Source organism: Panthera uncia, chromosome B4, assembly GCF_023721935.1.
Source record: "Panthera uncia isolate 11264 chromosome B4, Puncia_PCG_1.0, whole genome shotgun sequence".
NCBI classification, from domain to species: domain Eukaryota; kingdom Metazoa; phylum Chordata; class Mammalia; order Carnivora; family Felidae; genus Panthera; species Panthera uncia.
This window is the reverse complement of record NC_064809.1, coordinates 74,564,218-74,589,707: the sequence shown is the minus strand read 5'-3', so window position 1 is coordinate 74,589,707 and position 25,490 is coordinate 74,564,218. Positions and strand designations below refer to the sequence as shown.

Below are 25,490 nucleotides of genomic sequence, written 5' to 3'. Positions count from 1 at the left end.
CCTCCCTAGCCTCCAGTGGGGGCTCCCCAAGCTGACCGGAACTCCCTCCCAAACCTAGGTCTATACAATCCTACTGATCCAGCTGCTGGTGACGTTGGGTGTCGTGGCTCTCTTTACCTTCTGGTGAGTTGGTTGTGTGAACCAGCACCTTCTAGGGGCAGCCATGGCAAGGCCTGGGGCGGGGGTCCCTGAATCAGACTGCTCTTGGAATGTTTGCCTGAAAAGATTTGTGTGGGGCAGTGGAGGCCCTCACACTGGGGAGGAATCTTAGGGAGTGCCCACGGAGGAGTCCTCTATCCATCAGGGGTGGACCCGGTACCTTCTGGGCCTGCTAGTGCCTGCGAAGTGGTCATTCCTCTCAGATCTTCCAGCCCCACAGCCGGGTACCTCCATGTCCCAGCCGGGGACTGTGGCTGGGGCTCCCTATGCCACCAGGATCCCTTCCTCCTTTCTTCTTCGCAAGTCCTGGGAACCGTGGTGGGGCAGGTGCAGACATGGAAATGGAGACATAGGGGAGATTCTGATTCTCTCCCCCTCCTTTCTCTGCAGTGACCCCGTTAAGGACTATGTCCAGGCCAACCCAGGATGGTACTGGGCATCCTAGTGAGTATACCCCAGGCCTCCAGGCCCCTTCCCAGAGAACCCTCAGTGGCACAGGGTGGGAAGTCTCCACGGACAGAATCCAAGCCCATGGCTCCCTCCACCCCAAAGGAAGACTGTCCTCACAAGAGCATGACCAGACAGGCCCTTTGGATCTGAGGGGGAGGGAAGAAGACAGACATAGGTTCTGGTGCTTGCACAAAGAGGGGAGGTGGGCTGGGGCCCTGGCTGGAGAGACCCAGACCTTGGCCCTGAGGGGAAGGGGGGGGGGCTGGAACACCTTGGCCCACACTAATGATAATGTTGCTACTCTTATTAACATTGTTGTTATTAATGCCTATAAATTATTAATCATAGTAACTACCACTTACAGAATGCCTAATAAGGGCTGGGCCTTGTTCTGTGCTCTGGATATACAGTATTGCATTCGATCCTCGAGTCTACTGGGTATGATTATCTCAGAAAACTAAGGCTCAGAGAGGTTGAGTAATTTGCCCAAGGTCACACAGCTAGTCTGTGGCGGAGCTGGGATTCAAATCCAGGATTCAGGTTGAGGCTTGTGCTCTTAATCACTCCACTTGGCAGGCTCCCTTCTTCTCAAGGCACTTGGCTCCTGCTTGCCCTCTATTCTTTAAAGAACATGGCAGGTAACTTAAGAGAAGAAGTTGGGTGGCGTAGGTGATCCTTGACCCTCCTATCTGAGCAATTAGGGGTCATTTGGGGGTAATTCCAGGCCAGAACTACCCTGGGCTCAGAGCAATACCGCTCTAACCGCTCTCTCCTCCAGCGCTGTACTGGGCACTGGGGCTACTGGGGAGGAGACCTCTGTAGGGAAAGGTAGTGAGTGGCACAAAGCAGCACGGGAGAGAGCAGCACTCAGAGGAGGGGAGGCGGGAGGGCTGAGCCTGAGACATCCAAGACCTCAGTCCACTTGAGAGGGTGCACCTCAACAGATGCAGACTGAAGTGGCTCAAGCAAAAGCGCGGGAGTGGGGCTGCACGTGGTACATGTAGTAAATACGGGACAAGACGGGCAGGGGGCTGGAAGGCTCCATGTAAGGGAGTCTGACACATCTCAGAGAGCAGGGGGACCTTCTGGGGTGGGAGCTCTGAATGCCTGGCAAGGAGCTTGCGCACTCCAGCTGTCCCAGGCCCGCTCCTGGGTAGAGGTATGGTGGAGATGTGGGCTCAGCCCAAAGCCTCCTGAACCATCCCGAGCCCAGAACAGTCCAGGTGGGCCTTGAATTAATACAAGCCAACCATAGGCTGACAGGAAGGAGGCCCATCCTGGCCTCGGTGGCTCCTCGGAGGAGCAGAGGAGTGGAGGGGAGGCTCAGTCAAGTTGGGAGTCCCAGGGGAGGAGACATTCACGCCTAGAGCCTTTCTTAGGGCATAGAACAGAGGACCCGTCTGCAGACCAGGCAAGGAGGCATGCATCTTGGAGAACTGGAGGCACTGTATGATAAAGCTAATGAGGCCCCAGGGACGGCCACCCCGGCCAACACACATGGCAGGTTGGCATGGCTCCCAGTACGTCAGCACCCCCTGGCAGACTCAGGTGCCCTGAGGACTCTGGAATGGAGTCCCCAGGCCCCTCACCAGGACTTCTGTGGGAGGGTCTGCAGGACTCCAGGTCCTGAGCAGATGGCGACAGGGAGACAGCCCGGGAATGAGCAGGCTCAGAAGTGAGGCAGAGTCCACCCCACTGAGGGCAGGCATGAGACTCTGGCCCGTGAATGGTGAGGTTTAACAACGCTCCTCCTCAACATCTCCAGACAGAAAGCAGAGATGCTCTCCCTGGCTCAGGGGTGGGGGTGGGGGAGGAGGAGAGAAATCAGGAGTGGGCCTGGACCCTGTGCTTTTAAGGGGCATCACAGAGCCTTAGAGGTGCTTGGGAATCCCAGCACCAAGATGCTGCTTTTTTCAACAGAAAGCCACCCTGTGGCTCTGTCCTGCCTGGTCCCCTCCCCATCCCTCAACTCTATCCACTTTGCCCCCTGAATTTGCTTCTGGGCCTGAGACCGAGTGGGTCTCATCTCCTTCAACGTACCAAGCCCTTAACAGCAATAAGAACGAAACCACTCTTTTTCTATGTGTGAGACACGGTGCTGAGTGCTTTACAGGTATTTGTCATTTGATCCTTATAAACAACCCTACCAGGCAGACACTATGATTATCACCATTTTACGGATGAGGAAATGAGGCTCAGAGAGAAGTTATCACTTGCTAAGCAGCACAGTCTTGTGCACTTCCCCTACATGTTCTGCTGCTTCCCCTGCTGGTCCAGGATCGGCCCTAGAATGGGATATGTTGCGGGAGGACACTGGGTTTAGACCGGCTTCCACCTGAGCCTCCCTCCCCTGTTCTGACACTCTGTAAACAGACCAGGGCTCCAGCCCAGGCCTGGGGCCCAGGCTCTGACATGCAAGTGAGTCTCTCCTTCACGTCTGTGATTCATTCTCTGCCCCCTGGGATGGCAGCCTGCCAGCCCCCGCCTTCCACTCACCGCTGTCTCAAGGCCCCCGTCATCTCCCTTGGTGGGCTCTTACCTTATTGTCTGATTGCTCCCTCGGAGCCCTGGCGAGGGGGGGGGGGGGAAGGAGTCAGGGCTGTGGGGCGGGGGTGGGGAAGCAGGCGGAGGAGGAAATTGTGAGGCCCAGAGCTGGGAGAGGTGGGTTGGAGCCTCTCTAGGAGGCTGCCAGTCCCATTATACTAACAACTCCCATTCTCAAGTCCTTACCCTGTACCAGGGCCTGTCCACGCTTGACCTGTGCGCCCTCAAGTCAATCTGCTACAGCCCCTGTGAGCCGGTACCAGTGCTCCTGTTTCACAAAGGAGGGGAAACGGCGCTCTGCAATTAAGTAACTTATTTAAGCTCACACAATAAGAGTGCAGAGCTGGGCTATGAATGCGAATGTCAAGCTCCAAAGCTGCCCTGTAACCCCCAGGTCATGTCCCTCTGCCCTTCCTGTGACCTCTGGTCTTGAGGGTTGAGGAGCTGTGGACCAGAGAGGAAAGGAGACAGGGCCCTTGCCCTTTGGAAGCTCCCAGTCTGGCGGGGAGACAGGACCCACACCCAGGACACACATAGACAAGGCTATTATCATTATTATTATTGCCCAAGTGACTGACCAATGACTCAAGTGAGACCAGAAGAGAGCAGATGCTGGAGTGTTTCTCAACTGGGGCAGGATGTTTCCACTGTCCTTCGCTGGCCCCCGATACTAAGAACCCCTCAATCACTGTGACAACTGTTCCACATCACTCGAGAGCCACTGAAGAATAGGAGAAGGTGAAAATGGAGGCGTCCTATTTGCCAAAGCCAGTAGGCTTGTCTCCACCTCTCCATCCCTTATTCTTTTGCCTTTCATCCAGAAGTATTTAAAGGCCACCTAACCATTGCCAGGCTCCCGCTTAGTGGTAGGAATGCAAAATGAGTAGGTCGCTCCAGATGCTATATCCGGGTGGGGGTTCAGATGAACAGGCCTGGAAGGTGTGAGGGTGCAGGCCTTGGTTGAGGAATGTCCGTGGTGCGTGGAGGGAGCCCCTCTAACCCAGGCCTCAGGCTTCCCTGCCAGTCGGTCCTTTCCAGCAGGAGCAGAGTGTGGCAGGCACATTGTGAGGGTGCAGAGAGGAGGAGGAGTGGAGTGCAGGGAAGGGTGGGCCAGGGAGGTAGGTTCAGGGAGGCACATGAAGCAGGGCCTTGCCAGGTCTTTGGTAATTTTAAACAAGGAAGTCTCACGGTTGGATCTGCCTGTAGCTTGGAGGGTGGAAGGCAGGGGTGGCAGCAGGACCAGACGGAGAGAGGTGGCCCCACCTAAAAGGGTGGTATTGGGCATGGAGAGAAGGTGACAGATCTGAGAGCTGCCTGGGTAGGAGGATTGGCAGGTCCAGGTGATTAATCGGGCGAGGCTGGGTGAGAGTCAAGGATGCTGAGCTCTCTGTTTGGGCGACTTGGACGTGCATGATGTCCTCTGCACTAGGAGACACAGGAGCAGGGGCAGGGAGAAGGGCAAGTTCACTCCTAACCTGTTGGGTTTGGAGCATTTCTGAATGGCCATGTCTGCTCAGTAGGCAGTTGCATATTCAGGTCTGGGGTTGAGAAGGAACACGTAGATCAGAAACGAGGGTGTGGGAGCCATGAGCATTTGCCTGCTAGAGGGAGTCCTGTGGATGAGCGAGCCCCCAGCGAGAGCATGAAGGGAGACAGCCTGATGAGACTCTGTGTCAAAGGGACTGGGCAAATTTAGATACTCTGAAGGAGATTGGGAAGGAGTGGCCAAGGAGGTAGGAGGGGACCCGAGAGTGTCATCTTGGAACCAGGGGAATAATGGGAGGGATCCGATGTTGAAAAGTTAGGCAAGACAGGGACTGACAAGTATCACCTGGACTCAACAAGGCCACGGGGATGTGGCAAAGCCAGCTGTCATTAAGTGGGGCTGGGGCTGAGTTTGTGGGGTTGGGGAGCAATGAGGAGATGAAGAAGGAGACAGTGAGTGAGGACGACTTTTTCAAGCAGCTTGTCTGTGAGGGCGGATAAAGTGGAAGTAGCTGGAACTGGGGAAGACATTGGTTGAAGATGGAGAGCGGTTAAGGAGGTTCGTGTAGGAGGAGAGGTGCAGGTAGATGCTAAAGGTGATGATATAGAGATAGACACGGCGGGTCCATTGAGGGTGTGGGGCCCAGAGTCCAGGCTGGGGCAATTGGCCTGGGATGGCAGGACAGAAGAAAGGGATACTACGTTTGCCAGTGGCAGGCAGGGGGCCAAGGGAGCTCCACGCCATCTCAAATCTTTCTGGAACACACCAGGCCAGACCTTGCAGGAGCGAGGCAGCCTGGGAGGTTTGCAAATGAGGGAGGATGGTTGGAATTGCTGCTCTGGGGGATAGGTGACAAACTGAGAAGGGAGATGGGCGAGGATGGCAGGTGCCACGTTCAGGGTCCACCGGGGGCTGGAGACCATGCATTAGTGGTGGCATCCATGTAGGTAGGCGTGAGCATGCCCCTTGGGTCCTCAGCCCCTCATCTTCTACCTCCCGGACTGGCCGTCACTTCCACTGCTCTCTAGAAAATCCTCAATCTTCAATCTCCGTCTCTGGGGTTGTGCCTGAGTTCCCTTCCAGTCTTCCACTGGACATGGCCATCTGATCCAGAAATTCATGCCACAGGTACCTCCTGCCTGTGCCAGGCGCTGGCAGGACAGATGAGGGCCCTTCACCTGATTCACTTGCAGCCTAGTAGGGTAGACCACCAATAAAGTAACAAGATTATTACATGTAGTGAGAAAGGTGGGAGGGGACTGAAGGAGGCAGCGTGGGGCAGTGGTGATAAATTAGGACTCTGGAGCAAGAAGGTATGAGGATTATATTAGTCTTCATAAAGCACCTGGAACTCTGCCTGGCACCTAGAAAACACCGTATACGAGCTTTCTGTATGAAGTATTGGGAGTGTCTGGGAAGGCCACTTTGGATTGGGTGGTCAGCTGTCCATGACACCCAAGACTCCATGTTTCCAGGAGCAGGCTCACCCAATTCCCATTCCTGGCTTTTGGAATTGTACCACCATCCTGCCCGTTGCCAGGTTCTAGGACGACCAAGGTCTTAAACACCGTTCCCCCGACCCAATCATACTACCTGGTGCCTGTGGACGGCAGGGTTGGGGGGAGGGCAGAGAGTGGAATGAGCAGGGGACTGGGTGGAGGGGCCTCAGGGGGCACGGGCTGACTGCCCATCTGTTTCTCACAGTGCTGTGTTCTTCGCCACCTATCTGACCCTGGCCTGCTGTTCTGGACCTAGGTATGTGATGGCTTGAGGAACAACTTGTGGGAACATGAGAAGGATCTCGAAAGCTCTGGCCCCAGTCCTGCCTGCTGCCAGTGTGCTGTGAACTTCTGAGAGGGCTCTACCCTCTGGGCTCCATCAAGCCTGCCCCTCCCTCCTTCCCTTGGCACCTCTCAGGTGGCAACAGGGTGGTGTGGACCGACAGATGGGGGCACCTGGGGGTGTGGCTGAAGGAGGAGGCTCCAAGGAGTGGGGATGGGGTTAGGCAGAGGCCCCCCCTTCCCAGCTGCAGTGACCCAGCCCGTGGCTGCCGGCACCCCCCCCCCCCCATCTCCTCTGAACTCGGTGGTTTGCCTTACAGGAGGCATTTCCCCTGGAACCTGATTCTCCTGACCATCTTCGTAAGTGACCTGGGGGTGGCTGGGGACAGATGCTGAGTGCACATAGTGGGAGGAGGAAGCGGGGGGTGCTTCCAGGGCCAGGAAGTCTGGGCTGCGGATGTCCAATGGGAGGTGACCGGTGGAGGCCGGGGTATTTTCACCCCCCTTCTACCACAAAGACATCCCACCTCTCTTTCCAAATAGGCTTAGTCTCCCCCACCCTTTACTCCAGCCATTGTCTCTTTTCTTTGTGACGTTGTTTTTAAGAGGTTTGAATGTGGCATCCTAGAGCAATGGATAAAGAAGAGTAGGTCATAGAGAGGAGGGAAGAGCAGGGCTGCAAAAGGAAGAAGGGAACACAGCTAGTGCAGGCCCGTCGGGATGCTCCTCACCAGGCCTGAGTTGTGGAAGTGAATGTGTGGGGGCGAGGCCGATGCAGAGTTGTGCCCAAGGAGTGGAGGCCCAGACTGGGCCCCCAAAGGCTGGATTCTGGAGCATTCCCTCATCCTGCTTCTCCTTCCAGACCCTGTCCATGGCCTACCTCACTGGGATGCTGTCCAGGTAAAGGGGACAGGTGGAAGGGGACGGGCCACTCTCGGAGGGGAGCTGCCCCTGAACACACCCCTTCAGAGAGTGTTCAGGGAGCGTGGAGGTCCAGGCAGGCAGGAAACACTGGCCTGGAGCCCTCTTCTCGCACACTCCGTTGAACAGTGATGGCAGGACCTGGCCAGGTCAGGGGGTGGAAGTGGGGAATGGAGGAGAGCAAGATGACCTCTCTCTCAAACTGCAGCTTGAGAGACCCCAGCCTGGGTGGTCACACTACTCCCTGTAAACCTCCCTGGCACCAGCACAAACCCCTCTCCATCTTCTGCAAAGAGGAGTTTGAGTCTAAGCATGCTGGGGAGGGCAGAACCCAGGAGAGAGGCTAGGGGCCAGAGGTTGAGGGATCAGGTACCCACAGAAGGCGGTGGGCCTGGGAGGAGGGCCGGGGGAAACCAGGACCCCTGCCTGAAGCTGAGCCCCCCGGCCCTGTGTCCCGCAGCTACTACAACACGACATCTGTGCTGCTGTGTCTGGGCATCACGGCTCTCGTCTGCCTCTCAGTCACTGTCTTTAGCTTCCAGACTAAGGTCAGCTCTGGGGCTTATGGGCGGGACAAGGCCTATGGGATGGGGGGCTCCAAGCTTGGATCCCTGGCTAGGGAGGGGGAAAGGGGTGTGTAGAGTCTGGGAGGCCACTTGAAGGAGGGGAGGAGGGGGGATGCCAGGTTCTAGGTAGGGAGCATAATAAGACAGCAGCCTGCTGTTTAGGGCTCAGCCTTCTGGCCAGCACACCGCCCAGCAGGGGTCCCCAGGAGTGCCAAGCCACTCTGTGCGGGCCCAATGGCTCACACCTGTCCCATCCCTGCAGTTTGACTTCACCTCCTGCCAGGGTGTGATCTTCGTGCTGCTCATGACTCTTTTCTTCAGTGGACTCATCCTGGCCATCCTCCTGCCTTTCCAATACGTGAGTCCCCGGGTCTCCCAGTGGGGCCCCTGGGGAGGGAGGGAGAGCCCCACCTCGCCCAAGGGTGCCATTTCCTCCCCACCTTCCAGGGAAGGCCCAGAGCCAAAGGCCCACAGCTTGTCATTCTGTCCAGCCCTCCTGGCACCTGCCCTGAGCTGGTTGGCAGTGTAAGCAAACAAACAAGGAGGCTTTTCTTGGCAGGCGTGGGCATCTGCTCACACCATGAGCCACATCCGGCTTCACCTTTCTCATCCTCCCCTCTAAGGGGGAGGTGAGGCCAAGGGAGAAGCCACAGCACATTTAAACCCTGGGCCGGGACCGGAGCGCAGGAGCTCCATGGCGCCACCAAGCCCAGAAGGGCCCTGAAGAAGGACCTCCTGGGGCCCGTGAGGGATCTGCCAAGTCCAGGGGGCCAGAATCTGGCTGGCCAGGCAGGCAGGAGGTGGGGCAGTGGGGGTCTGAGCATACTCCCACCCCATTACGGTGTCCATGGGGCCAGCCAAATCTCAGCTGTCCAGCCTGCCCTGGGAAATGCAGCTTGGACAGCACAGGGCTCAGGGGTGACTGAGGCAGTCAGCGTGCTGCAGGTGGAGAAGGGGCAGACCGAGGGCATCACAGGAGGGGCTTGAGGTTTAATCCTGGGAACCCAGGGGATGAAGCTATTAGACTCCTGCTAAGGGCTCAGTGCTTGTACCCCCGCCCAGGACTCCTCTTAACCACCTTTGGTGCATGGTCCCCCCACTGCCCCTTTTCTGCCAGGCTAGAAGCAGCATTCCCCACTCCCCCTTCCCCCCACCCCATCCTGCCCAGCCCCAGTCCGCAGGGTATTGGCTCCAAGTCCAGGACATCAGGATTGGTTCTGGCATTTCCTTGGCAATTCCCAGGATCCTGTTGACGAAGGGAGGGGCCGGAGCTGGTCTGGGGGCCCTCTGTGTATCTAGGATGGGGGAGAGGCAGTTACAGGAAGTGGCTTCCAAACTTCAAAGAACCGTTTATTGATCCAGGTCAGGCTACTGGGATGCCTTTGTTTCCAAGAATCTTCTGGGGGAAGGCCCCGTGGAGGGAGGCATGGCTGAAACCTGCAGGGTTTCCACACCCAGCTGGGTGCCCCGGAGACCTAGGGGTGGCCAAGGTTGGGAAGGGGCACTGCAAGCAATCGCATCATGAACGGCTGGCAGGGATTCCATAGGATCCCCCCATCCCCCCACCACACACACACAGACCTCTGAGCCCCTTACGCCTCCAGGCAAAGCTAGGGAATTCCCCTACAGAGGAACAGACAGACCCCACGTAGGACAGGGATGAGTGTGTCTGCGGGGGGCGGGGGGGGGGGAGGTAGAGGCCTGAGGCCAGACTCAGGCAGGGAGGACGGCAGGGGTTCAACAGGTTGAGTCTCCCTCAACCAGCCTGAGTCCGGGGCTGTGTATGGCTGGGAACTCCCCTGCCAGTCCCTCCCTGATCACTGTTCTCCTGGGGCTCCCCAGACGCACCCTGAGCACACAGAGAATCAAGGACCCCTCTCTGTCCTGGGGCGTCTTCCGGACTGCTGGGGAGGGTTGGGGGTTGCTGTGAGAGAAGGAACCCACCAGGGAGGTCTGTGCTACATCCCCCGGTCTCTGGACTGAGCCCTCCTTTGCCGCCTGTCACCCTATACCCATTTTGTGTCTGTTCCACAGGTGCCCTGGCTCCACGCTGTGTATGCCGCTCTGGGAGCAGGCGTGTTTACGTTGGTGAGTGTGGCTCCCTGGGGGCCCCGCCTTCTCAGTCTCTGATCACCTCCCCAAGCCCCTCCACTATCCCCATCTTCCTCATGGACCTCCTCCCTGACACCTTGTAAAGCTCCTGTGGGCAGGTCAAGGCTCAGCGCTGCTTTCAGGGAATGCTCTCTGGTTTCTGAGATACACCAGCTTATCTGGGCAGGGGAGGAAGAAGGTGGTAACAGGATTGGAGCTTTAGACAGAGCTGGGAAGAGGCACCCCTAGCTCCTGGGGAGGGCCAGTGCTGCTTGCAGGGGTGAGAGAATGAGGGTGCCCTGGCCACGGGGACTAAGCTAGTCATTGCTCTCCTAGGGAAAATCTGGGAAGGCTTCTTGGAGCAAGGGAGATCCCCAGTGGTCTTGGTTGTTGTCACCAAACTGAGAGTGTTGATGGTGATGATGATGACGGTATTTATTGAACGCCTCCCCCCACCAACAAGCTCTCCATGTGCATTTAACCCTCACCATGACTCTGTGAAATAGCTTCTGCTGTGATCAGGTTAAGATGAGGAACCCGAAGCTCAGAGCCTAAACGACTTGCCCGAGTTCACACAGCATCCTAGGAAGCAGGGGACCAGAGTCACAACCTGGATGGTCTGGCTGCAGAGCCCCGTTCTGGGTATGAGGCTACGTGGGGAGGAGCTCAGGACGGCCGCAGGGAGATGCCCAGGAGACAGGAGGTAGCCAGGGACAGACATCTGCCTGGAAGAGCCCAATACAGGCCCTTTGCTCAGGTGGGCACCTGAATGTGATGGTGCTCCGGGACCCGCCAAGGTGGGCAAGCTCATCTCAGTGACCTCTTCTCAGGGGGCACACAAGGTAAACACCAACACCAGCAGAAGGAGTGACCAGACCCTCCTGTCCCTCGTTGGAATGTTTTAGTGCTGAAGGCACTAAAAAGGGATCTAGTGAAACTCCAAGCCCTTCCTCTCGTAGACGAGAAAACTGGACCACAAAGAAGTTAAATGGTTTGTCCTGTTTCCTGGCAAGATGATGGCATATCAACTAAGTGTGGCCTTGGTCAAGGCTAGGCTGACCAGTTTCTCCCAGTTTACCCAGAACTTTGCCAGTTTGAACACTGAAAGTCCCACTGCTTGAGGGAACCCCTAAATCTCGGGCAAACCAGAAAGGTCACCATGCAGCACTAACTTCTCTTGGCTCCCGCACCAATACTCTCTTTCCTCCAGGCAGGACCTACTTAAAATAAGTTCCAATGAGGGGCACCTGGGTGGTTCAGTCAGTTGCACCATGGACTCTTGGTTTTGGTTTAGGCCATGATCTCGCGGTTTGTGGGTTTGAGCCCCGCGTCGGGCTCCGTGCTGACAGTGCAGAGTCTGCTTGGTATTCTCTCTCTCTCCCTCTGCCCCTCCCCCTGCTCTCTCTCTCTCTCTCTCTCTCTCTCAAAATAAATAAACATTAAAAAGTTCTTTCAATGAAAAGGAAGGGGTGGGGAATAAGACCAAGAGGAAAGAGAAATGCAGGGTCACATGGGGGGAAGTGAACCCGGGAGGCTTCAGAGGACAGTGTTTGCCAGGGACAAATGGAGGAAGAGGGGTCAATGTGCAGGGCAGAGGGGGAGCACGGCGAGCATCAGTGGAGAGTAGGGGAGTTTACTTGGCTTCCTGTGGATCAGATCACAGCCAGTATGTCAGCTAAGCAGGAAGGCTGTACATACAAGGAAGGCTGGATGAATAGTAATCCCTTAAATTTGTTTAATAATCCCTTGTGTTGTTAGAATAGTAAAAATAATCCCAGCCATCTGTTCCACCCTTTACATTTTAGAAAACACTTTCACACCTATTACCTCATTGGATCTCCACCACAACCCAGGGAAGGAGGCAGCACTGATGTTATAAGACCTGCTTTCCCCATCCGAAGCCCTGGGTGTTAAGAGTTGGCAGATGTGAGATAGGACCCAGGTGTCCTGTGCCCAGCCTGGTGCCACTTCCAGCACCCCTGTGGTCGCCCTCAAAGAAGACAACTCCTATTAGCTTGGATTTGGGAAGAGGCTGGAAGTTCTTTCCAGCAAACCCCCTGTTCCACCCCCGCCCCGCCCCCATCAGTATTGGCCTTTCTACTGGACTATTCCCATTAGCATGGAAACAGGCTATAATTTCTTCTATCTGGAAACATACACACACACACACACACACACACACACCACTCTTGACCCACATCCCTTTGCAGCACCCCCATTTAGAGCAAAAATCCTTATAAGGGAATCTACACTGATGATAAGCTTCCCCCAAAAGTAATGCCTTCTTATGAAACCTTTGTAAGCTGAAATGGTATAAGCGAAGAAGCAACTAATGTCTATGAAAAAATTTTTGAGTATCCCAGCCCCCCTCCAAAATAGCCTCTCTTAGGTTTTTCTGCTACCTTAGGACATATCTTGCTGACATGATGCACAAAATAAATAGAGATAAAACACAGATGCTCACAGACACCGCTCAAAACTGTGGCGGCTTGATGCCCAGATGCTGGGTGTAGTTCCCAGGGAAGGAGCTCGGGGGTGCCGCTTGTTGTCTGGGGTGCATGCTGCCTCTATCATTGGGTGTGCCGCCTCTATATAACAGCTCACTGCAAAGCAAATACTGAATGCTACCCCCCCCCCGCCATTTTTTTTGTAAAAGTGAAAATCCTCTTTGGATTTCTTTTGGCTGGCGAAATCAGGTACTACCAGGTCTTTGGTAAAAATGAAACAATGTAACTCAAACTTTCAGAAAGCAAGGGATACCTGTATTTCCAATTTGTCTTCTCCTTTCTCTCTTCCCAATCCTTCTCAAATTCTCTCAACCCTGTTAATGCTCTCAGCGGGATCAGCAGTGGTCATTTCTCAGCCCTCATCTTGCCAGACCCTCAGCCTGTTTGATACAGTTGCTCATTCCTCCACCCAGAAGCACCTTCTTCCCTGGGCATCTTGGCCACCAGCTGTCCTGTCTTTCTCCTGTCCCCCTGCTCACACCGAGGGCCATAGGGCCATCAATTCCTCTCTTTCTACGCTCACTCTCTACAGGATCTTTCAAGTCAGGATCCTCTCAAGACTTTGAATACCATCGTTTATGCTGATGGCCCTACAGTTGATCTCCAGCCCAGAATTCCAGATTCGAATTTCCTACTGTCCGCTCAGTATCCGCATTTGGAAACCTAATAGGCACCCCAAACCTAATATGTCTGAAACTGAGTGCCTGCTCTCGCTGAAACCCTGCTTCTCCCACAGCCTTTTCTCCATCTCTGTAAATGGCAACTCTGTCCTTCCAGTCATTCAAGTCAAACGCCCTGCTGACATCCTCCACTCCTCCGCTCTCCTCACACCCCACTTCTGGCCCTATAGCAAATTCTATTGGCCCCACCTTCTAGGCAGAATTTGACCACTTGTCTCCACCTTCATGGCTACTCCCTGGTCCCCCTCTTGAATTGCCACCGTGGCCTCCCACTGGCGTGGCCCCCACAGTGTGTGCTCAGTGCAGCAGCTCGGGTTGATCCTGTTAAGTGTGAATGAGGTCACATGTTTCCTGTGCTGGGCCTCCAGGGATGACTTCCTGGGCCTGCAGGTCCCCCCTGACCTCACCTCCTCCCATGCCCCCCACCGCCCGCTCTGGTGCAGCCATGTGCAACTCCTTGCTGCCCCTGAGCACGGCAGGCTCACTCCCAGCCCGGGGCCTCTCCACCTGCAGATGCCTCCATCTGTCCCCTCGGATCCACTCACAGCTCCCTGTGTCCCCTCCTTCAAGTGTTCGCTTGATTTACAATCCTGTGTGACTGAGCACACACGCACGCACACACTGCCTACTCCTCCTCCCTGCTTTATTTCTCACCACAGCACTGTTCATCCTTTTTTTCTGATTTGTTTGTTGATTGTCTCCCTCCAGCAGAATGTAAGTTCCTTGAGGGCAGGGGTTTTTGTCTAGCTTGTTACTTCACTGCATCCCCAGTGCCTGGCACCCCTTTGATGTTTATGGAACGAATAGGTGCCTGAGAGGCATGTCCGAGGGGCCAGGACTGGCCGAGATGCTGGTCAGAGCAGGGAAAGAAAGCCTCAGTTGCTCGGTGAGTCACAGGGGAGGAGGAACCACAGTGCCTAATTAGCTGTTAATGTCTCATTAGGGCTCTTCCTCCAGATTATGTAAACAATGGCCAGGAGCACGTGGTCTGAATCCCCCAGCTCCACCTCCTGACCTTGTTCACCTGGGCCAAAGGAGGGAAGACATGCACAGGTTCCCTGGGGCCCCTGGGGTAGGGGAGAGCCGAGGAGGGCCCTGGATTCACTGCCCTCCCTCCTCTGAGTTTTAGGTGGACAGAGGCCATCAGAGGCCCAGCCCCACAAGAACAGTCTCCGGGCCTTTCCATGAACCCCAACTCAGAAGGCCATTGGCCTCAATCTGACCCTGCTTCCTGCATCAGTTCTGTCCTGTGGAAGCTGTGGTCCCCTAGCTCCAACCCATCCCCAGCACCCAGCACGCCCAGTCTCTTCATCTGCCCATCCCGGCATCTCCCACCCTAGCCTGTGGAGAATTCTCAGCACCACGAGGGGCCCTCCCAGCGACACACTCAGAGCATCCCTGCCCAGCTGCCACAAGGAGGGTGGGTGAGAAAGGGGAGAAGCCTCAGAGGAGACCCCAGACCTCCAGCGAGGACCCACCCAATGCTCCCAGCCTGGGCCTTGGAAGGGCTGTTAGAATTCAAATGGTTTTTCTCTCCTAGATACCTTAGCCCCTCTCTGACAGTCTCTACCATCTGTGAGGGCAGGGCCACTGAGCTGGACTAGGCCGAGATCAGGGGTGGGGAGCCCAGGCTTCTTAGGGCCGAGGTCCAGCCTTGAGGAAGAGGCCCCTCCTAGGCCTCACCCATCCAGCCTTGGTGCATTCTCAAGAGGCTTTGGGTTTTCTGCCTCACCCCTATCTCATACCCCTCACTGGGCACCAGACCCAAATGCCAGTAGAAGTGGGTGAGTCAGCCCGCAGGTACCTCAGGGCTTATCCTCCTGACCCCACTAGTGCCCTCTCCTTCGGTGCTTTTTTTATAGTGGCTCATGGAAAGTCAGGCGGGGGAGTATGAGGGCTTGGCTGGGTGAGATGATGGGGCAAAGTGGAGGGGCTGGGACAGAGCAGGAGGGTTGGGGCAGGGAGAGAGAGCGGGTTGGGCCAAGGGCTTGGCCAGCAGGTTTCCCGCTGTGGCTGAGCCTCAGTACTTGTGTGGCTCTACCTCAGAGCTAGTCCTTCTTTGGGGAAGCTAGGATCTCCCAGCCACCTAAACCGGGAAGCCAAGCCAGGAGACTTAGGAAAGAAACTAAGCATGGGACTTTGGAAATTAGGCGACAAGCCCAATAAGAACAGAACTGTCCCCTGCCTGGCCTGGATGGATTGGAGACCTGAGAAAACATCACAGTCTGTGTGTTTTAATGTTTATTTGTTTTTGAGAGACTAAGCATGAGCGGGTGAGGGGCAGAGAGAGAGGGAGACACAGAATCCGAAGCAGGCTGCAGGCTCCAAGCTGTCAGCACGCTCCGAGCTGTCAGCACAGAGTCCAACGCAGGGCTCGAACTCACGAACTGTGAGATCATGACCTGAGCCGAAGTCAGACGCTTAACCGAATGAGCCACCCAGGGGCCCCTCACGGTCTCTGTGTTTTAAGGAAGATTAGCCAGAAGCTGTGTGGGTAGGCCAGAGCCTGAGAGACCAGTTAAAAGACCACTGCAGGCAGAGTGCCAGAGTTGGGGACAGGGTGGCAGGAAGAACAGGTATGTTGGTCAGTACTGGATGCTTCAGGGCCTGATGGTGTTTGGATGAGTGAAGCTGAGGTAGGAAGATGCTTTGTAGGTGTTGGCCCTGCCCATGGGGAAGATACATACAGCCCTCTGTCCTCAGTCCCTGCAAGAAAGGAGGGTTGAGGTGAGTCCTTAGTGCTGACAGGGACCTATTTGTGCTGAGGCCCTGAGACAGCATGCTCCCCACCCCACACGCACCCTCGTAAACCACACACACACACACACACACACACACAGTGTTAGCTGCCAAGCTGGATGAAAGCCCCATTTTCCTGACTCTCAGTCCAGCTATTCTTTCGACTCTATCTCCTTGTCCCATTTCACAGGTGGGAAAATAGAGGCCAGAGATTTCCTGCTGCTTGACTCCCTCCACAGCAGAAGAACCCAGGGAGGCTTTCTCAACCTTTGAGATCAGGCTTTCAGCAGTTACTTCCATCCAACCCCAGCAGAGAATCTGTGTCCCTGATGTTCCCCTGACTGGCCTAGGCCAGCCGCACAGCATCTGGAGGATTCTGGAAAGAGACTCCTGTTTGCCCCTGCCCCTGCTTTTTTACTCAGGGCTGTGATATATGCCCTACCTTCTTCACAATTAGAGAAACACTTTGAAAAGCAAAAATGGCTACCCAAACCCAAGGCAGGGGTATCATTTTATTTTAGACTTACCTTTATTTCATTCAGAGCTCAGAGGCTCTTTCACCTCAGTTTTTTACGTGAGCCTGAAAGATCCAGTGAGAACCTTCTCTGTTCTGCTACCCACCACTAAAACAGCCCTGACACCTCACCTGCGGCCTCATCTGAACCCTCCGAAGTTGAGCGCTCTCCTCTGAGGGCAGCAGCGGGGAGCGTGGATTGACGGGTAATTGCTCCTTCAGGGGGAAAGTGCACTAGGTGTCCCCCTCCCAGGACCTACCTCGGTTTCACTTCCTGAGGCAGTCCTCCTCAGGAACCCATGCCCTGCCCAAACCAAGCCCTTCAAACCAATACCTTAACCTGGAGACAGTGAAAGGAGTCCTCCTCCCAGCTCCACCCCCCCACCACCAGGGGTGGGGGACTGAGGGAGGGGCGGTTCAGAGTCCCTGTAAGGAGCTGGGCAGAGGAGTGTCTAACTGGCATGCTGGGGCAGGGAGGGCAGGAGTCACTGCTCTCAGACGCAGAGCAGAACCAGGAAGAGGTGCTATGAGAAGGGCCAGGGGAGCCCTCCAGGTGGCCACATGCACCCCACCCAAATGACTTTCAAGATCTAGCTCATCCTCTTACCACTGTGACCTTGGGCAGGTTACTTGACTCCTCTGTGCCTCACCTGCTTCTTTAAAATGGGCCTAATATGAACTATTCCACAAAGTCGTGGTCGTAATTAAATAATACATGAAAGGAAAAAAGAAAACAGCCTGGCACTTGGAACTTGATAGTTTCTCAACTACCATGGTAACTTTTACCCTTATCGTAAATGTTAACCTTGTAACTCAGAGCACCAAATTTTGGAGCAGAGTACTTGGGTTCAAATCCATGCTCTGCCGTATTCTAGCTGTGTGAACTGATAAAATCGTATAACCTCCCTGTGCTTCCGTTTCCTCATCTCTAAAATGCAGGTAATGATAGTACCCAACATGTAGGTTGTTGAAAGTGAATTAACATATGCAAAGCACTTAACAAAGTGACTGGTGCATCATTAGTAACCGATGATATTACCTGTTAGTGATAGTCAGTTGCAAGATTTGAACCCAGGTCTGTGTGACTCCCCAATCTATGTTCTTTTTTTTTAATATTTATTTATTTTTGAGAGAGAGAGAGAGAGAGAGGGAGGGAGAATGAGTGGGGGGGGGAGCAGAGAGAGAGGGAGACACAGAATCTGAAGCAGGCTCCAGGCTCTGAGCTGTCAGCACAGAGCCCGACGCGGGGCTCGAACCCACGAACCATGAGATCATGACCTGAGCCAAAGTTGGATGTTTAACCAACTGAGCCACCCAGGTGCCCCTCCCCAGTCCATGTTCTTAAGCACCGTATTACATTCATGCCCTACCTCAGAGGACCACACATGGGCTCTTCCACATACTTCCATACACTGCTCCCCTTTTATCCTGGGGTAGGCCATCTGGCTCACACACCTGCCAGACCCTGTTCCTTCAGTGGCTGCCTAGAGGTGCTCCCGAAGATGTAAGATTTAAACTTTTGACACTCAGGTCAGTGAAGACAAGAGAAATAACTTCTGTTGGTACCAGGCCACAAATGGACCCAGGTCTCCACTCAGTGCCTCTCCTCCGCTCCCCTACTCCCTCACCCTGTCCTGCATCCCAGCCTTTAAAGGCACAGGGCTTGAGGCTGGCATCCTCTTCCTGCAGAATCCTCGAAGTCCAGGCTCACCCTTTAGCCCAGAAAGTGGTGGCAGGGCCAGATGGGTCCAGTGCTCCCTGTAGCCCCCCAGGAAGCCTCAGCTAGCCTTGAGCTCTGTGCTTCTCTTTCCACCTCTTCCAGCCTTCTACACACACACACACACACACACACACCCCGGATCCCAGAGCAGTGTCACATGCTGGAAGGAGAACAGGATTTGAGGTCAGAAGATCTGAGCTGTCCTCTTGGCTGTGTGAGGTGGGCAAGTCCCTCACACTCTTTGTGCCCCAGATTCCTCAGAAGGTTCAGCAACTTTTTTGTATGTTACTGTAATCTTTCTTTTAAAAATTTCTTATTAGGGGCGCCTGGGTGGCTCAGTAGTTTGAGCGTCCGACTCCTGATTTCGGCTCAGGTCATGATCCCAGGATTGTGGGATCGAGCCCTGTGTCGGGCTCCCATGCTGAGCAGGGAGCCTGCTTGAAACTCTCTCTCTCCTTCTGCCCCTCTTCCCCTGCTCATGCTTTCTCTTTCCCTAAAAATAGAAAATGAAATAAAAATAAAACTTTTTAATTAAATAAAATATGAAGACATTTGTTCACATATTTCAGTTTTTAAAATCTTACAGTATGTAGATAAAGCAAATGCTATTTGCATGTCCTTCGCTGCCTTGCCCAGTGGTAAGTGCTGCGATCAGTTGTCTCCTTCTGGACCTTTCTACATGCATTTTATAGGTATTTGCTATATAGGCTTGTATGATATATAGTTTTGTGAGTTTTTGGGTTGTTGTTATTACAGAAAGGGGATCGTATGAGGCAGATTTTTGTGCAGCTTGTTCTTTTCTAATAATAGCGTATATCAGAGATGTTTCTGCCTTGGTGCTGCTGCCCGTAGTTTATTTAACCATTCCCTAGTTGAGAGTTTAGGGTTTCCAGTATTTCACTGTTAGAACCGGCGCTGCTGTAAATGGCCTTGGGCGTGCTGTTTTGCACACTCATGCTAGCATTTCTGTAGGATGGACATGGTCCACGAGCTATTTTTTTTATGCTGACTCAACACATTGTAAGGCCAGCGTTTTGCATCTGGTGCCTGTTTGTTGCTGACTCTGAGCTGGCCTCTCCATGGCGTGGCTCCCCCAGCCTCACCTCTGGGAGGACAAGAGACATAAGCCCAGGTCCTGGACACAGCAGGGTCAGGCCAAGTGTGTGGCCAGGGGGCCCAGCCAACAGGGTGAGCCAGGAAAGTTTGCCTTTGGCTCCTCTGCCCTCTGTGCATGCCCCCTCCCCCGGCAAGCCCACTCTGCCTGCTTCTCTATCAGAATAGGAGACAGATGGTCACTACCTTGCCCAGCGTCCCAGAGCTAGTGATGAGCGGAGTTGAGGCTGCAATCCAGGTCAGGCGGACTTCCAAGCCCGTGCCCATAATCACCCCCGTCTCTCCACCTTTGGGGGGTCATGGCTTGATGTCCCCCGGCACGGAAGAAAAATGACCATCAGCAAGCCACTCACTGGCTCTGAGACTCCTTTCCTTGTATGTAAAATAGTGATAGTAATTCCCACCTCCCAGGGCATATTGGGCGACAGAAATGAGATAAAGGATTAGTGTGTGAAAGGGCAACTCAGATGTAAATTAATAGCCTCCTAGACCCACTCCTGCCTCTTGCCCCTAACCCATGCTCCTCCTCCCACATGCTCCTCCTCTTGTGTTCAGCTGGCCACCAACTCTAGGAAGTACCCATGTCCTTTCAGATGTCAGCAGTCAAACCAGCTGAGATCTTAGCTGCCAGATGTTAACTATAACCAAGATATCCACTCCCAACCAAAACATTAGTTAACGATGCTTACCAACACCCAAGATTATCGGGCTACTTGCCCCTGTAATGAATGCAAGCTCATAATGTAATCTCTGATAATTTGCTTTCATTAGACTGTCAATTCTCTGAAGGCAAGCTCCTTGGAACATAGTAGGTGCTCAATAAATATTGGTGGGACTAAATGAGGGAAAGCCTGCAGCTGACTCGCAGGCATGAAGTTGCAGCGACAGGTGCAATGGTATTGGAATCTGGGGCAGGCTATCCCAGAGAGCACCACGTAGATAAGCATCCGTGGCTATAGGCCAAGGGCAGGGGCGGAAATCACTTCATTCCTCTTCCTTCCAAGAGCAAAGCCTGCTGGCTGCTGTAGGAGGCCTCCTGGGTGGGTGCTCCTTGGAGGAGCCACCCCCAGACCTGGTTGGGTCTGAGCCTTCTAGGTTGAGAGAGTCAATTTCATTAGCTCACCCAGGGGTGACCAGGCTCTGAGAAATCAACCAAGAAAGCCACTGATTGATAAGCCAGATCAGCAATTTATTAACTTATGCTGGCAGCATGACTGCTAAGCAGCCTGTAGCATTCAAGTCGGTCCCTCTCCTTGCGCGTTCTCTCTTTAGAGGGCAAATTTACGTGAGAATCCGAATCCTATTCAGAAGGAGCCGAGTAGAACGAGGTGACAGGATACGAAAGAACAATAAGCGTTGAGGCCGCATACATCTACTTACCCTCAAAACCATGCCATAGTGTGGTCATTATTACTGTCCCACTTGGTAGAGGAGGACACTGAGGTCAAGTGGGTGATGGTTACTGAGGGGTGGAACCGGCACTCAAACCCGAGCGGTCCGACTCCAGTCCTGCGTTCTCATGCACCGTTCCCTCAACGCTGCTGAGCTCAGGGAGCCTGACGTGCCTGGCACAACCCCCCTCAGCCCTGGCTGTGGCTCTCCGCGTTCCTTCTGTCAAGGCTGCGTAGCGTCCCCTAGTAACATTTCCGCCTCCTGGATGAGCTGTTGGAGACACCTGGCTCTCAGCAGCAGCATACACGTGTTCTCAAGGGGGCACCCCTCCTTCTGCATGTAACAACTATAAAGCCACATTAATAGCTCACATCCATTAAGTTCGTACCACGTGTCAGGCACCGTGCCAGCCACTTGGTGTGCATTATCTTATTCTCACGGCCTCAGGAGGCAAGCACACTCATCTCCCTTTTACAGACCTGGGCTCAGGGAGGCTGCCTTGCCCAGGGTCCCAGAGCTAGTGAGGAGCAGAGTTGAGGCTGCAGTCCAGGTCGGTCAGACTTCCAAGCCCGTGCTCATAATCACCCCCCCCTTCCCACCTTTGAGGGGGTCATGCCTTGATGTCCCCCCATGCTGGAGCTGTTCCGTATTGGAGCCTATGGCCCTTGAGCTCTAGTCCCTTTCTCTCTGTCCCTTTGCCCCACTGCTTCTGCCACACCGAATTCCTCACTTTTCATACCATGGCCCGTGCCTCCCCATGCCTTCTCTGTGTAGCAAACTCCTACTCATCCTTTGAGGCCCAGGCAAAATGTCACCTCTCCTGGGCTACCTTCCTCCTGCTCAAGCAGCCCTAATAATGGAATTTACCAAGGTTTCTTTTTTTTTTTTTTTTTTAATGTTTATGAATTTAGTTAGAGAGTAAGGGGGGGTGCAGAGAGAGAGAGAGAGAGAGCATCTCTGTACTGACAGCACAGAGATGGATGCGGGGCTCGATCCCACAAGCCATGAGATTATGACCTGTGCTGAAATCAAGAGTCTGACGCTCAACTGACTGAGCCACCCCAGGTGGCCTCTGAGTTTTGCTGCAAGCGTCTGGAAGTGTTCCCCCCTAAGCGGTGAGCCCGGAAGGCAGACATGGTGTCTCTGCCAGCAAATCGCTTGCACCAACTCTTGCCCTACACGTATTTATTGCCTAATGAACGTTCCAGAGGACCCAAGGAACACAGGTCTTCCACACACAAGTTACGGAAGAGCCGGGCACAGCCCGGTTAACAAGAATGTGAATGCATTTTAAGAATCCCAATCCCGGGTCGACCAGTGGCTCATAACCTTTGGGTCGCTAGTGGAACTTTTTGGCTTCATTCTCCCAGAAAACTACACCATGCCTGGGAAGTGTCATATGCCATTTCTTGCAGCTGTTCTGCTTCCTATTCTTGGACCCCAGAGAATAGCTAAGTGGGAGGAGTAGGATTCAGTGTCGACAGTAGGAAGGTCTGGTAAGGGGGCAGCAGGGTGGCAGAGAGGAGCTGCCTCTAAGGGAATAACTGTTCCTGGTCCATGAGGCCAAGAAGGTGCCCTGGGGAGAAAGTGTTTCCTGGCAGAAAACACATTAACCCCTGGTGCTGCCCATGAACAGTGGAACAGAATGGCTAAGCGTGGGGGGCCCTGGTGCCGGCCTGCTCAGGTTCAAATCCTCACTTTGCTACTTCCCAGCTGTGTAACCTCAGGCGAGAACTTAATATCTTTGGGCCTCGATTTCCTCTGGGAATAATCCCTACTCGAGGAATGTTATTAGGACTAAGTGGGCTAATTTCTGCAAAACACAGAAGTACCTGTTTTCTCCTCACTGTTACATGAAGCATTCACTCATCTTCTAAGGTCAGGGCTCTGAAGCAATGGTGAGAAGAGTAGGCCTCAGCTTGAAGGTCCCCTCCTCCAGGAAGCCTTCCCAAGCTCACTGTCAAACTCACATAGGTCGGGTTCCTTATTACCGGCCACCCCCCTGTGGCACTTCGCATTTCTCTTTGGTTACACTCATACTAAGAACTAGTTCCCCTCTAGACTCTAAGCTCTATGAGGTCGGGGATCTTGTCTGTCTTGTTCTTTACTATTTCCCCGTGCTTGGCACATAGTAGGTGCTTGGGAAACAGGTGTTAATTAGAGATGGAAGGTGTTGGGAAAGTTCCAGATTCGGGCTGTTCCAGGAGGGTCACTGAGTGGCCAAACCGTATATGATGGTAACAAAATCGGAGAGGGCCTGGGTGGGGACACTGGGCCCCCTTGGTCAGTGTCAGAGTGATGGACTTTCTGACTTCTCTCTTTTCCCCCTTCCCTCAGTTCCTGGCATTTGACACCCAGTTGCTGATGGGTAACCGACGCCACTCACTGAGCCCTGAGGAGTATATTTTTGGAGCCCTCAACATTTACCTAGACATCATCTACATCTTCACCTTCTTCCTGCAGCTTTTTGGCACCAACCGGGAATGAGGAGCCCTTCCTTCCTTCCTTCCTTCAAAGAATGTCCCCTTGCTGGTCCTCTGACCTTCCCTGTGCTCCTGCAAGCCCAGATATAAAACTAGCTGCCAGCCCATCCTGTGGCCTCCCCTCAGCCCGACACTCACACCCTCACCCTCTGCAGCTTGTACCCAACCACCAGGGGCCCTGTGGAACTGAGGTCACACCATCCCCTGTGCTGCCCCTTCCCCCCAGTTACATCTCCCAAAGTGGACAGTCAAGGCTGGAGGCTCCCCTGGGTTTGAGGACCCACAGAACGAGTGGGAGGAGCCCGACAGGATTCCAGATGTGGGAAAGGGACCCCAGGAAGCCTGGCTGAGGCCTGCACCCCACCAGAGTTCCTCCTAAGACTGCCACAGCTGTGTGACCTTGGGGCACACTGTCCTGTGTCCAATCCACTCCTCCCTTCTTTCCTTCCAGATCAGGCACTGACCCTTGTAAGGAAGGGGGTGGGAGGACAGCTGGGCAATGAGGTGAGGCTGCTCTGCAGGGTGGGGGGATGTGGGGGGACCAAATGGTTGTCCCAGACTGCCAGTCCTCTCTGAGCTTTGGGACTAGCAGCTTGTTCTCGGCACTTGAGCCCTGGGGCCAAGGGCAATGGGAGAGGGACAGTATACCAGAGCCATCTGCACTTGCCTTGGTTTAGCTTCCTGGGCCATGATGGAGCACTGTTGGGGCAGGAGGTGGGGACAGGGGGCTCTGCTCCTAAGTGGGGACCTACCTATCCTGGGGCTGTAAGGGAGGTGGGAGTCGGCAGCCTGCCGAGAGGCATGGGCTCTGTAGTAGCACCCATTCACCCAGACCTTCATCTCCCTGGGGGTGTTTGAGGTTGGCAGGACTGAGACCCATATTCCCACATCCTCTTCTCTTGATCCCCTGGGCTGCCCCTGACCCCACGCCTGAGGCTGAGTGGAGTGCTTGGGCCCTAGAGGATCGGATGTTCCTGGAGAGGGAGGGTTATTCTAGCTGCTGAACAAGCCCCCGTGGGAGGGAATCCTGCCCTGCCCCACGGCCTTTGTGCGCTTCTTATTTCCTAAACTCTCCCCCATCTGCTGCCAGGCCTCCTGAGGCCTCAGCTGGCAGTGCCCCCATGTCCCTCCCCCTGGCTTCTCCGGCCATTCAGCCCGGAGTCCTAAGCCCGCTCCATTCCTTATCTCCTTATCTCTCCAATCTGGAAGCTGTTCAGCTGATGCTAACAGCCAGGGCCAGTCCCTCCAGCTGGTCCCATGTGATGAAGTCGGGTCTCCTTATCAGCCTCCAGGCGGCTGAGATCTCCAGCAGGGTGTGCGTCAGCCACCCGGCCCCCTGCAGGCCCTGCTGGGGAGGGGACCAGGGGGCCACACCTGGGGGAAGTGTGTAGCCAGCACCCAGCAGCGGACTCTGGGCCAGTGGAAAGTTACTGGGTGGAGTCAGGGAGGCTCAGATACCTGCACCTTCCCTTGGCCTCTCCCTCTAGGGCTCGCCTCTCTCCCCTGTGCTGGGGGCTCTGTTTGCTCTTGGAGGGAGTGACTAGGTATGTTACCTGTCTGTTTTGACTCTTCCCTCTCCACCCTTCCTGTTGCCAGCTTCCAAAACACACAGCAGAAGCATTTGAAATTTTGTTCCACCTTGGGTATTTGAGGACAGAGGGAACCAAGAACAGATGGTGGTGTTGGTGGATGAGACAAAGGCAACTGGGAGCATGGCTGGGATGCCTACTCTGTGCTGGTCTAAGTCAGTCCGTGAAAACAATCCTATAAAGGGAATAGCCTGCATATACCGACTGCAGAGGGAAAAGCTGAGGCGATTGTGAGGACTGGTAACGAGTCCAAGGTCATACAGCTGATAGACAAGGTTGGGGCTGGAATGAGACTGGGCAGTCAGGCCCTGACAGCTCTGGAGATTTGTTGGCCTCAGTGCCACCCCTGGCCTCCCCCTCCCCCCACTACCACCACCAAATTTTGTACTTTGTAGTTGCCACCTTCTGGGCACAAGATGGGAAACCGGAATCTGGTTTCTGATTCGCGGCCTCACTGCCGATGGGCTCATGGTATTAAGCTGTGATTAGTTTCGTATCAGCAAGATGGAAGACCATGGCCAGAAAGGTGCCAGAACACTTACTTGCACTGACTTCCTTATGCAGTTGCTACCTTTCTTCACTTCCTCTCCTGAGCTCTGGTCCTAGCTCCAGAGGCATCACTCCCCCACTCCTTGGCTGCTATTCTCAGCCTGGGCCTTGGTCATGTTTCCCAGAATCCTCCTGTCCAAGTCCTCCTCTTCCTGGGACAGTTTTTGCAGAAATAGGATTGAGAAGCTTATCCAAGGCTGGGCTCC

At 54.4% G+C, this 25,490-nt stretch overlaps 1 protein-coding gene across 2 annotated transcripts in view; it reads left to right on the top strand.

Moving 5' to 3' along the window:
- Positions 1-23,253, top strand: part of FAIM2 (Fas apoptotic inhibitory molecule 2) — a 30,285-nt gene extending 7,032 nt beyond the window's left edge. For both annotated transcript variants that reach the window (XM_049625420.1, XM_049625421.1), the window contains 9 exons: positions 59-123; positions 550-603; positions 6,344-6,394; positions 6,741-6,780; positions 7,283-7,320; positions 7,802-7,889; positions 8,170-8,265; positions 9,942-9,995; positions 23,001-23,253. In XM_049625420.1, the coding sequence (XP_049481377.1) occupies positions 59-123; positions 550-603; positions 6,344-6,394; positions 6,741-6,780; positions 7,283-7,320; positions 7,802-7,889; positions 8,170-8,265; positions 9,942-9,995; positions 23,001-23,150 (636 nt within the window). In that variant the 3' untranslated portion in view covers positions 23,151-23,253. The remainder of the gene's footprint in view (positions 1-58; positions 124-549; positions 604-6,343; positions 6,395-6,740; positions 6,781-7,282; positions 7,321-7,801; positions 7,890-8,169; positions 8,266-9,941; positions 9,996-23,000) is intronic.
- Positions 23,254-25,490: the final 2,237 nt, after the last annotated feature.